The 11,950-nt window shown below is 47.6% G+C and overlaps 1 protein-coding gene across 1 annotated transcript; it reads right to left on the minus strand.

Annotated features, from left to right (window-relative positions):
• Nucleotides 1–935: 935 nt before the first annotated feature.
• On the minus strand, nt 936–10,987 carry SOX9 (SRY-box transcription factor 9). The gene is made up of 3 exons (XM_035104079.2): nt 7,772–10,987; nt 5,146–5,399; nt 936–4,254 (listed from the first exon to the last, which is right to left on the minus strand). Exons 1-3 carry the CDS (start codon nt 8,200–8,202, stop codon nt 3,440–3,442), a joined length of 1,500 nt encoding a protein of 499 aa, XP_034959970.1. The 5' UTR covers nt 8,203–10,987; the 3' UTR covers nt 936–3,439.
• Nucleotides 10,988–11,950: the final 963 nt, after the last annotated feature.

Here is an 11,950-nt window from a genome sequence, read left to right on the forward strand (position 1 = left end):
GGTTTGAAAACCCCGACATTAATTTCAGAAGCAGCCCAAGTATCAATGGAGATACTGGAAATGAGAAGTCGTGAAAATTCCTGGGAGTGTTGGTAACTATGAAATGGTGTCTCTCTTCCTTAATCTGTTAGCAGGACTTTTTCCCCCCCAGCAGGAACGCAGTTCTGGCACCTTTTAGGTGGGCACCATTGCAGGCCCAACAGCAGGGAGGAGAAAAGGGTGGTGAATTCTGGCACCTTTTTTCTAGAAAAAAATAGCCCTGGGCACATACACCAACATTACCTCTATGGGAGACATGAATTAATCTATCCATTTAAAGAGTATTCTGAGTGGGCCACAAGGCTCCTGTCAGAACTGGATACAGTCTGGGAACTGGGGAGGACAGATCCATTGGGTCAGTGACAGGTATGTTTTGACCTAATAGTTAAAGCTATGGTTTTCCCAGTAGTGATGTATGGAAGTGAGAGCTGGACCATAAAGAAGGCTGATCGCCGAAGAATGGATGCTTTTCAATTATGGTGCTGGAGGAGACTCTTGAAGATCAAACCTATCCATTCTGAAGGAAATCAGCCCTGAGTGCTCACTGGAAGGAAAGATCCTGAAGCTGAGGCTCCAATACTTTGGCCACCTCATGAGAAGAGAAGACTCCCTGGAAAAGACCCTGATGTTGGGAAAGATTGAGGGCACAAGGAGAAGGGGACGGCACAGGATGAGATGGTTGGACAGTGTTCTCGAGGCTACCAACATGAGTTTGACCAAGCTGCGGGAGGCAGTGGAAGACAGGAGTGCCTGGCATGCTCTGGTCCATGGGGTCACAAAGAGTCGGACACGACTAAACAACAACAACAATTCATTGGTCATTTTTATATTAAAAAAGGAGGTACCATTGCTTCAGTTATGGATACGGCAGTTAAACAAGCTCCACTTCATTTAAAGTTTAATAAAACGTATATTTATTGCAAACAATAATATACAAAAAGGTAAGTTGTACAGAGAACCAAAAGGGATTTGCAAACAAAATGACCAAAACGGAAACAAAACGGAAACCCAGCCTTACCTAAAACTGATTTTTAAAAAGGAAAGATTGTTTTTAAGTTACAGAAATACTTTAGAAATATCTGCTTTTTTTTAATATAGAAGTAGAAAAGATACCATATTATGAGTGCTTTAAGATTTTCTTCTACTGTATTCCCTACAAAACATTAACAAATATAACTTTTTTTTAAATAAAAAAGTTGGCTATCTTTTTTTTTAAAAAAAGCAACCCTTAACTGTTCAGCCACCGCTTCACCAAAGGTCAGATTCATTGCCCTAACTATCCTCCCAAATCACACAGTGTGAAGAGGTGGAAGGTGAGCCACACACTTTGGGAGCTACCAACCAAGAACCGCTGCTCCACAGCTTTCGTTCATTTCCATCGAGCTTTCAAGGGCCAAATATGAGCCCCATAGAAATGTGCAAGCCCCATGGAAAAGAAGAGGGCTTACAAAGCAGCAGGGATTGGTGGCTGCACCCATTGTCGCTTTGCTTCTCTTGAACAGACCAAGGCCTGCCCTAGGACACCCAAGGATGGTGGCGGAATCTCGAGGTAGTGGAGTGGATTGTACCACTTTGGTTTGCAAGTCGGGGGTGGTATCGTTTCTTTCGAATGCTTCCCCTTGCCCCCTGTAAAAGAACTCCCTGCAATTATAAACAACAACAACGATGGAGGGTTTAAATATAAAATATCCCATGCAGGAAGCATTAAAAATGGCAGCCCCAACAGTAGCCTCAAAGCTTAAGTGGTACAGTCCATTCTACTACCTTAATCCTGCTGGCCTGTGTACTCCTAGGCCCTACAGGTATATGTAAATCTGGAAGAGCTGAGGCAGAAAATAAGGCAAATGACTCAGTGATACACTACATTTGCAATCTTTTGTGTCTACAATGAAAAACAACGACATATTTTTTTTCCAGTTTATCCTCAAACAGGAGGGAAAAGAAGAAGTAAGGAAGAACAGAAAAGAAGCAGACATATTTGTACAAACCTAAGACACATTCTGAAGGAATAATAATAATAATAAAAAGTACAAAAAAAGGAATGAGAGAGATAAATAAAATAAGGGGGTTATTGATTTAGACCATAATTTAACGATTAGGCACCATATACCGACTCTGGAATTTCTGTTTACATTACAAGAACTTCTAATGTGGAAGGGGGAAATGGAGGAAAATCTCTTGATTAAAAAACTCTTCCTCCCCCCCCCACAAAATAAATATATATACTTTTTATTTAAAAAGAAGAAGAAAAGAAAAAACACACACACCGGTGCTGTCATCCATGACCTTTGTTAAAGTAGATATCCCTGCCCTGCCCTGCCCTGCAAATTGAGTTCATAATGGAATTTGCGGCGGGGGGGGGGGGTTGTTTTCTGTATGGATTGGTCAGCATCTGTTTCGCACATGGGGAGGGGGCAGTGTCAGGAGCTGAAGAAGGGGGGGTCATGGTAGGATTTGTGGCATTATAATCTGGTGCTGCTGGTTGCATTAAAAGAGAGAGAGAGAGAGAGCTTCAGACCTTTAAAAAACGGTCTGAAGCCTCATATTTCCCCTTGGCAGTGAGAGAAATAATCACACAAGCTCTCTTGGAAGATATTGCAGGTTTGCTGTTAAGGCTTTTCAATAGTGTTTCTTTAAGGCTTAAGGTGTGGATCTTTCCCCCCCCCCTTTCAAACCTCCCTCCTCCCCACAAAAAAACCCTTTTACTTCCCAGCTGGAAAAATAAAGTCTCTTTCCAAATCCGCAACATCACATTGAGTAACTGACCACTGGTTAGTGAAGAGCTTCTCCCCAGTTTGCTTTTCCTCTATCCACTTTTTTTTCTGCCTACAAGAGAAAGACCATTAACTATACAAAAATACCTCTGGCTAAGGCATGCCGTTTTTGCTAAGTGTTGTTTAGCTGTCAAAATAAGGAGCATTAAAGAGAGAGAGAGAGAGAAAGGTTTCTCTAAAAACAAGAAGTACAATTACATGTAAAATCCCCTCAAATTGGTAACGAATCATACACAGTACATACTAAACAAAACAAAACAAAATACTTAGAATAGAGCCTATTCCTCACAGAGGAATACTCTTGAGTTTTGTAATAATAAAAAAATTATTCATTTTTCATTTTTAGTTATTGTTAAAAAATAATCACCAAGTCCATACCTAGGCGAACTAAGCTGGCTGTTTTCGGAATGAAAATCACCTCCAAAGCAAAGGTGCTAAGTCCACCATGGAATGTTTATTTATGGAGCAGGATTCTCCAGCTGATTTCGGAAGGATGCTGTAGTACAAAAGGCATTCTGGGATTTTCCTTTCTCTTACTTGTTCACGTGTAGCTTGCTTCTTCTTTTCTTTTTTTAAAAAAGAAACTTTCACCAAAGTCTGAGGACGCTTTGCTGTCCGTCAAGAGCCTACGGCCTGGTGAGCTGTGTGTAGACAGGCTGCTCCCAGTGTTGCGGGCTGTGGGTCTGAGGAATGGAAGGCACCCCCGCAGTGTCTGCAATGGGCGTGTACATCGGCCTCTGGGCGGGGTTCATGTACGTGAAGGTAGAGTAGAGGCTGGAGCTCTGGCCGGCGGCATGGCTGTAGTACGAGTTGGAGCTCTGGTGGTCTGTGTAATCGTACTGCGAGCGGGTGATGGTGGGGTAGGAGGAGCTGTAGTGCTGCAGGTTAAAGGAGCTGTAGCTGATCTGCTGGGGCGAGTGCTGCTGCTGCTCGCTGTAATGGCTGGGGCTCAGCTGCTCGGTCTTGATGTGTGTCCTCTGCTGGGCCTGCCCTGGCTCGCTGCTCAGCGTGGTTAAGGTGTGCTGTGGTTGCTGGGGGGCCTGCTGTGGCACTTGGGGCGGCTGTGGCTGAGACGGCGGCTGCTGCGGGGGCGGCGGCTGCTTGGACATCCAGGCATGCCCTGTGCTGGCTGGAGCAGCTGCTGTGCTGCTGATTCCATAGCTGCCAGTATAGGTGACTTGGCCGGGCTGGCCATGGGTGGCCGGGACCCCGGGGTGGCCATTGGGTGGGAGATACTGGTCAAACTCGTTGACGTCGAAGGTCTCGATGTTGGAGATGACGTCGCTGCTGAGCTCGCCAATGTCCACGTCTCGGAAGTCAATGTGGGGTGGCTGCCTTCCTCCTTCCTGCAGGGGGCGCCCTTCCCGTTTCAGGTCCTGCTTCCCGGGCTGCACATCTGTTTTAGGGGTAGTGGGAGGGGTCGGTGGCCCTTGAGACTGTCCTGCAGGAAACACAAAAGAAACGGTATCCGTCAGAGTAAGCATGCTACTTTCCCCTCCACCCCTTTGAAGTCAAAACTGCAGGCAAGCCACACCTGGGCCTATCTTCCTACTGATAAGGGGTCCAGACAGAGTGCCATAAACTGCTGGAAATCTAACAGCAGCCATTTTTTATATATCTAAGCAGGAGGTGTTGTATTACAGTGATAATTCGATTAATGGTTAACTCTGTCTGGAGGTGAGCGAAAGGAGAGGGTGGTGGTGGAGTGACCGGTAATAAGGAATTGCCACTGAAGATAGCTGCAGGGCTCCTGAGATCAGTTGTTTTGTACAGCCAAAGGGATTTGTACCTGTGAGACTGTGCTCTGCTGAAAAAGAGGGCAGAGTGCTGTTCATAGAACTGGTTTGCAAAGGTGCAAACTGGATTGGGAAGTGTTGCCGGCAGAAGCAATTGCCTTATGCAAAGAGAAAGCCCTTTCGAATGTCCTGTGTGCAAATGATGCTGTGTGCTGTTGTCCATGAGACGTACTTGCTGACAGTGGTGGCCTAAAGAGGACCCACACATCTGCACGTGCTTTGACCCTATCACACGTGCTATCCTCTTTCTGTTCTATAGAGATGCTTCAGGGTGCATAAGGGCAATAGATTGCTAAGTGCACTCTTTTTCTGCATCCACCTGAATGGGAGCAGCCTAATTCATTAAAAGTGTAATAGACAGCTCTCTTGGTTAGAGCGTGGTGCTGGTAATGCCAAGGTTGCAGGGTCAATCCCCATTTGGGACAACAACATATTCCTGCATTGCAGGGGGTTGGACTAGATGATCCTCAGGGTCCCTTCCAACTCTACAATTCTATGATTTCTAAAAGCAGAACCGCGGCATACAGCACACTTACCAGAATGTTCCCCGGGAGAATGCACTTCGCTCATGCTGGATGAAGACTGGGGAGAATCCGCCTGCAGGGCCTTGAAGATGGCATTAGGGGAGATGTGAGTTTGCTCAGATCCTTCCTCTTGCTCAGCCTGCCCATTCTTGACCGACTTTCTCCTTCGCGGCTGGTACTTATAGTCTGGATGGTCTTTTTTATGCTGCACCCTCAGCCTTTCTGCCTCCTCCACAAATGGGCGTTTCTCACTCTCATTCAATAACCTGGGTGAGACAGAAAGGGCCTTGTGGTTACTTACAATGGTGTCAACTGCAGAGATTTCCAGAATGTAGCACTTAGGTCAGATTTCATTTTGCAAAAAAATAATAATCACTCTGTCTGCAAGAGCACTGTCCCAGGCAGCTGTTGAAGGCTGCAAAGTTGTGCAAAATGGGCTTCTGGTCATACCAAGGCCATGATCCAGATATATGTGGACATAGGACATTATGCCAAAATATCCAAGCGGCATAGGAAAGCTGGCAAGGAAGGCAGTTTTTAGACATCCTGCTATCTGAGTATTCTCTCTCTCCCTCTCTCTCCCCCGCCCCCAAGTTTAAGAGCAGACTAGAAACTTTCTCTGGGACCTCTGGGCACTGTCAGGGAAAGGACTTGGTTGTCCAGTACTGCTAAGTTTGCCTCTGCTTGTTCCTTTTCTACATCATCTTAGGATCCCTTTTGAGAACTCCGCTCCTCTTGCAAGAAATTAGCAGAGTGTTTTGGCTACTTTCAAAAAAGACATAACAAAAATCGAGCTGCTACAGGGACTCTGCTCTGGCCCCTTACTTGGAATTTGGTTGGAGCTGGAATTTGGTTGGAGCCATCACTCTATTCCCACCCACCCCCACCAACTAACCCAGGACACACTCACAGGAACACAGATTAGGATGCCAACACTTTGGGTGCCTCCAGGCACCCGCACAAACTGCCCACCTTTTTTTTTTTACAGCTAAACTCAACAGCAACAACCACCTTTCATTTGCAAATACCATTTATCTCTCTCTCTTTTTCTTGTGGAAAGTCACAAGCTTATGTTTCAATCAGTTGACTCACTTTTCTCTTAACTCCCTGCTCCCTCCCTCCTGTTGCAAGTCATCCTTCCAACTCAACCTCCTATTGGTCCACACTTGCCAACTTACACCAACAATCATCACATACCCAAATGTGTGCCATTCATGTTTTGTCTTGAGAACAGGGCTTGAGTTCTCAGAGCTCAACCTTGTAACTTGTTTGTTTGTTTTTAAGTGGGCTGGTGTCTACAAAATAAATTATTCCTGGGCATGTGCACAGCATTTTTTTTTAAGCAGATGGGACAGCTCTCTCCTAGGCATGAGCTCAAGGTCACTTTAAAAATAAGGGATATAGCACTGCCTCATCATTTAGTTTTTCTTATAATGCAATCCTATGCAGGTCTACTTTGCTGTGAGCCCCTTTGAGTTTATTAGTACTTCCTCCTGTGAAAGTATAAATTACAGCCTTATTTTCAAGTGTTGGCATCTTAGGGGACACAGCAATGCTGCCAAACCAGAGCACGGCCTTGCCCTCCCTCTCTCCCCTAAGCTAAAACAGGACCTCAAATATGGACACATACAGGGGTGCCCACTTGAATAAAATATTGGGGGTGGTGGCACGTAAGCCCTGCATAATAGATCACATGACACGGCACACACACACCATTTTAATGGCAGTGCCCATTAACTTTTTGGGGGGGGCTGCCCCCCTCAAATATTTTAATGGAGGAAGGGTAAAGGGACCCCCTAGGAGTTAGCTCCTATGGACATATATGTCCACAAACCAAGGTACAAACAACATTTTGATCCAGAACTTCTCTTGTAGAACCCGATAACGATTGCACTCGGAAGTAGCTCCTACCGAGTCCAAATGCCCGGTTAGCCACCTGCATGTGAAGTTCAAGGGACACACTCTCCAAGAGCTGCGCGTTAGTTGGGCTCTCTCCACGCTACCTCTGCGGAGGAGGAGGAGCTCAGCATGGAATCTCCAAGCCCCAGATTCCCACCAACCACCCCGTTGGAAACGTCTGTCCCTGTTAACCTACATTCTCTCTCTCTCTCTCTCTCTCTCGTGCGCGCACCCAACCCACGCGTGCAATTTCTCCTTTGTGGCCCTGCTCCTGCAGAGCAGGGAGGCAAACTTGAATTTTTATTTATATATAGAGAGAGGGGGGGTATTTTCAGATAAGCCCCACCCCACATTATCGATCGCAAGACGTGGCACACAAACACCATTTCAATAGCAATGCCCATTAACTGGGGGGGGGGCCGCAACTTTGGGACCTCGGGCCCTAGGAGCTGGCGTGGTGATGCCAAACTAAGGAGCCAACTTCTAGGGGCTGAGGTTCCTAGGCACCCCCATAAAATATTTGAGGGGGCCAAACCCGCCCCCAGTTGACGGGCATTGCCATTTAAATTATGGGCGTACACCATGTCTTCTGATCGATTATGTTATTTATTGAATATTTTATTCAAGTTGGCACTCCTGAAGCTAAACAAGCTGAGATCCTTTGCACGCTTCCTCCGGAGCACGCGTGCCGGCGCCCCTTTGGCAACCCGCTTCCACTGCACCCATTCCCAGCGCTTACCTCCAGAGTTTGCCCAGCGTCTTGCTCAGCTCGGCATTGTGCAGGTGCGGATACTGGTCGGCGAGCTTCCTGCGCGCGGCCTGCGCCCACACCATGAAGGCGTTCATGGGGCGCTTGACGTGGGGCTTGTTCTTGCTGGATCCGTTCACGCGCACGGGCATGGGCACGAGCGTCCAGTCGTAGCCCTTCAAGACCTGGCTGACGGCTTCTCGGATGCACACGGGGAACTTGTCCTCGTCGCTCTCTTTCTTCAGGTCCGGGTCGCTTTTGGGGAACGTGTTCTCTTGGGGACGCGTGTTCTCGGTGTCCGATCCAGAGCCCGACGGGCAAGGGGAGCCGGCCGAATCGTCCGACATGGTGGGGCTGGGGGCGCCGGACAGGCATTTCTCCTGCTCCTCGGTCATCTTCAGGAAAGGGTCGAGGAGATTCATGCGAGAAAGCGGCCCAGGGGGGGATATCGGTGGAAATAAAAAAAGCGAGCAAGAAGGGGTGGGAAGAGGGGGTGGGTGGGGGGAGGAAGAGGAGGGTGGGGAGGGGTGAAAAAGCGAAAGTGGCAGGGTCTCTTAAAACTGCATGAAAGGAGACGAGCCCAGCGGCAACGACAACGAAAAGTTTGCAAGGGGCACCAAAAATGTCTCGCCTGGGTTGCAGAAACTGGAAAGAAGACCTCGGATCTCAGACGCTTTTGCAAAATCGCTGCTGCTGTTGCTGCTGCTGCTGCTGCTGCTATTTGCTCTCAAGCAATGGACATGTGGGCAGCTTTTTCGTGGAGGGGTTGTCGGAAGAATATATATAAAAATATATATTCCACCCCTTTCAAAAAAGGAGAAAAAGTTCCTCGGAGGTTGGAGGGTAGAGAAGGGGAAGAAAGAATTTATATATGCAGTATATATATAAAGGCTCCCAAAATCACCTAGTCGGTTTCAAGCTCAGCTCTACTAACTCTCTCTCTGGGTCTCTTTAATAAATACTCTCCTCTGCTATTTCACCTTAGAAACTTTCAGCCAATGGCAGGCCTGCCCCTGGAGGGCTGGCACACAGCTGATTGGCTGAAAAGTTTTTTCTCTCTCCCCCTCCTTTCTCGCCGCTCTCTGAAGGGAGGGGAGAAATGAGCGCAGATCTCAGAGAGGAAAATGCGGGGGGAGGGGGGAGAGGGAGGGGGGAAAGAGAAAGTTTGTCGCGCGCTGCAGTTGAGCCTTTGTACTTCCCAACTCTTGCGCTATATATTCTTCCGAGTAAACTCTTCTCCTTTCTCTTTTCTACTTGTTGATCTGGGCAGATTTCTGCTGAAGAAAAGGCATGAAATCTTCCCTAGCAGATACGTCATCGCTCCGGTAAAACTGCAGAACAAACGCTTGCTCGCTAGCTCTCTCACTCGGAAAGAGCTTAGAGCTTCTCTGTATGTATGTATGTGTCTCTGTCTGTCTGTCTGTCTGTCTGTCTGTCTATCTGTCTCCCCCCCCCCCCAGCTTTTTTGTTTGCTCATCCTAATGCTTTATCCATACTTAAAAGTTTCAGGAAGAGAAGGCAAGGTTGACCTCAGGCGCTGTACTGCAACTCACGGCGTGAGAATCTGACCCAGAGGTTTAGTTTTAAATACCACCCCCCTTCTACGCTATATACTTAGGCTAGGACGACTCCTTTTAAAAATGGTTATCTTTAATTTCCCTTACTCTGGTCTTATATTGTGCAAAGTAGGGTTAGTGGTGGGTGGGTGTGAATGACAGTAACACCCTCTTCCAAAATATTCACGCTGAGAGTGATCTGCTGTGTAGGAACATAACATGACCAAATTTCTATTTCAAGCAGACACGACTTTCCACCGTAAAAGTCAACAGGTACAAGCTAACATTCAACCCAGGGGTTTAACTAGGGAGTAAGCGCCACGGAAAGCAGCGGGACTTACTTTCAAGTAAACCTGCACATGAGCTACGCTTTTTAGAAAGGGTTGGACCTATGGAAATGATCATCAGCTACGCATCCTGCCGGGAGGGATCTAATATATTTTAAATCCCTATAATTCAGGATTTTCTTCCTCAAGCGTGATCCTTCATCGTAAAGACAATACTTGGATTTACTTGTTAGGCTCGCTCACATGCTCCCTTCCAAGGCCAGACGCGAAGCAGGCGCAAGGGGATGCATTATGAGTCGAAATATATCCCCATCGCTCCCCGCCCCGCTGCTCAAACCACGGAGAAAGAGAGAAAAGTTTTCTTCTTCGTTTCATGTATATATTCAGATGGATCTCGTTTCAGAGACGTCTGTTGTGAAATGTTTTTGATTCGTTTTTCGAATCAGACGCTATGCCTACTAACCTCAGGTCTTTTCTATATATACACACGCGCATACATATTACCTATTAGCTTTGCACTGTTTCCACAATCTTTCCTTAAAAGTAGGTGACACAGCAAGAGGAAAAAGTTTCCCGACGGATATAAAGAATTCACGACATGGGGATGCGCTCTGGCACAACCGCACAGCTTGGCTGCGCCAGAGAAACGACTAAGGAGAGAAAGTGGGCGCAGTTTGCGATTGATTCGCCTTTTGATAATCCATCTATCGAGACGTCATATGTGCGCATCCCACTGTCTCGCTTAGCAATTCGACAGCCCGTCAGTTGTGGGCGCTTCCCGCATTGCAAACTCTTTAAATCATTAGCTGTCATGTTGCCTTCCCTAGGACAGACGCCATTCCATTGCCTTTTTGCTTTGCTTTCCGTGCACTTTTTCCACTCTCCTTTCAGACTTTTCTTGGAACTTTTACAGTGACTTACATATATAAACAAATCACCTTTGCTGCAGATCAAGTGTCCTTCTCCTTTCCATCCAGAGGGGGCACCATAGGCTCAGAAAACTAACCCCGACGTTTTCAAGGCTGCTAGACGCTCCTTCAAGGTGGTGTACACACGCGCGCACACACACACACACACACAGAGAGAGAGAGAGAGAGAGAGAGAGAGAGAGAGAGAGCGCACCGCATCCCCCGAAGAGCACGCGCACACACTCGCACAGATTAGTCTCTGGCGATTTGATTGCCACCCCTTACAACATCCAACTGTAAATATGTAGCCAGCCTGTCCGGGTGAAACGGCTTCGGAGTCAAGGAAACTGATAAAGATATCAAAAGTTTCAGAGACAGTTCATTTTAAAACAAACAAACTGCTTGGGATAACGCGCGGGGGGGGGGGAGCAGATCGTCACCTTACGCATCTCTTCTTTATCTCCGCACCCGCAAAATTTCCCCATGCTACCATTTGGATGACAATTCCTTTCTTTGCCTGTTGCATTTGTGTCCCGCCCCCCCCCCCCAAAATACAGATTGCTCTCGAACACCCCTGGCTATATCGACTTTTCCTGCCCCCTCCAACCTAGAAAAACCAAGTCATGAAGGGGAGGGGGATTTAAAGATGCAGCCCTGGGTGCAACTTCCGATTGTGCACGTATGTGTAATAAACTCCTATTGCTCCAAGCGCAATAAACCCCATTACGCACAAGCCAACTTCTAAGTCAGCGTGTCTAGGATCTACTTCAGCGATTCAGACGTACATGACGCGTTCCACTATGGCTGAAACTTATCTCAGTGTGTCTTACCGCCCAGTTTAAGTGGTACCAAGGGAGGAAGAAAGGGAACCACCCTCTACCCCCCAGTTGCTGCCTCTTCTCCTTGTTGGATTCAAGCGATAAATTAACCCCCCCCCCTTCACATCCTAGTTTCCCCTCATGTGTTTCCACTCCCAGGATACATGGATAGGATCGGGCTGCAGATATGTGTTTTGAGAGGTCCGGGTTAAAGGACTCTATGCATGCCTCTCCCCAAGAATCCCCTAGAGAGGACTTGATCGAGGGGCTATTGCATTGCTGCCTCGAGGCAAGGTGGGCGCATGTGTTTACAGTTAGTTGCACACGAAGAAGAGGGCTGAGCCCCTGTTAAGCAACCTAGGCAGGGCTTCTTTCAAGGGCGGGCGAGTCGCACAGGGGGGTGCCCTAGATGGGTCGAAAGGACTGTCGTGGAAAGGATCAGGCGGAGAGTTGCCCGTTGTCGCTTGCCAGCCGCGGCGCCCCCGCCGTCAGTTTGGGAGGACGCGTCTTTTCCAGATTAAAGAAGGCGCAATCCCCCCCCCAAGCAAACAAACCCGAAAAACGCAACGCGTTTCTGCCTCGGCCGCCTTTGGACACTTGT

This window comes from Zootoca vivipara, chromosome 2, assembly GCF_963506605.1.
Source record: "Zootoca vivipara chromosome 2, rZooViv1.1, whole genome shotgun sequence".
Lineage (NCBI taxonomy): Eukaryota > Metazoa > Chordata > Lepidosauria > Squamata > Lacertidae > Zootoca > Zootoca vivipara.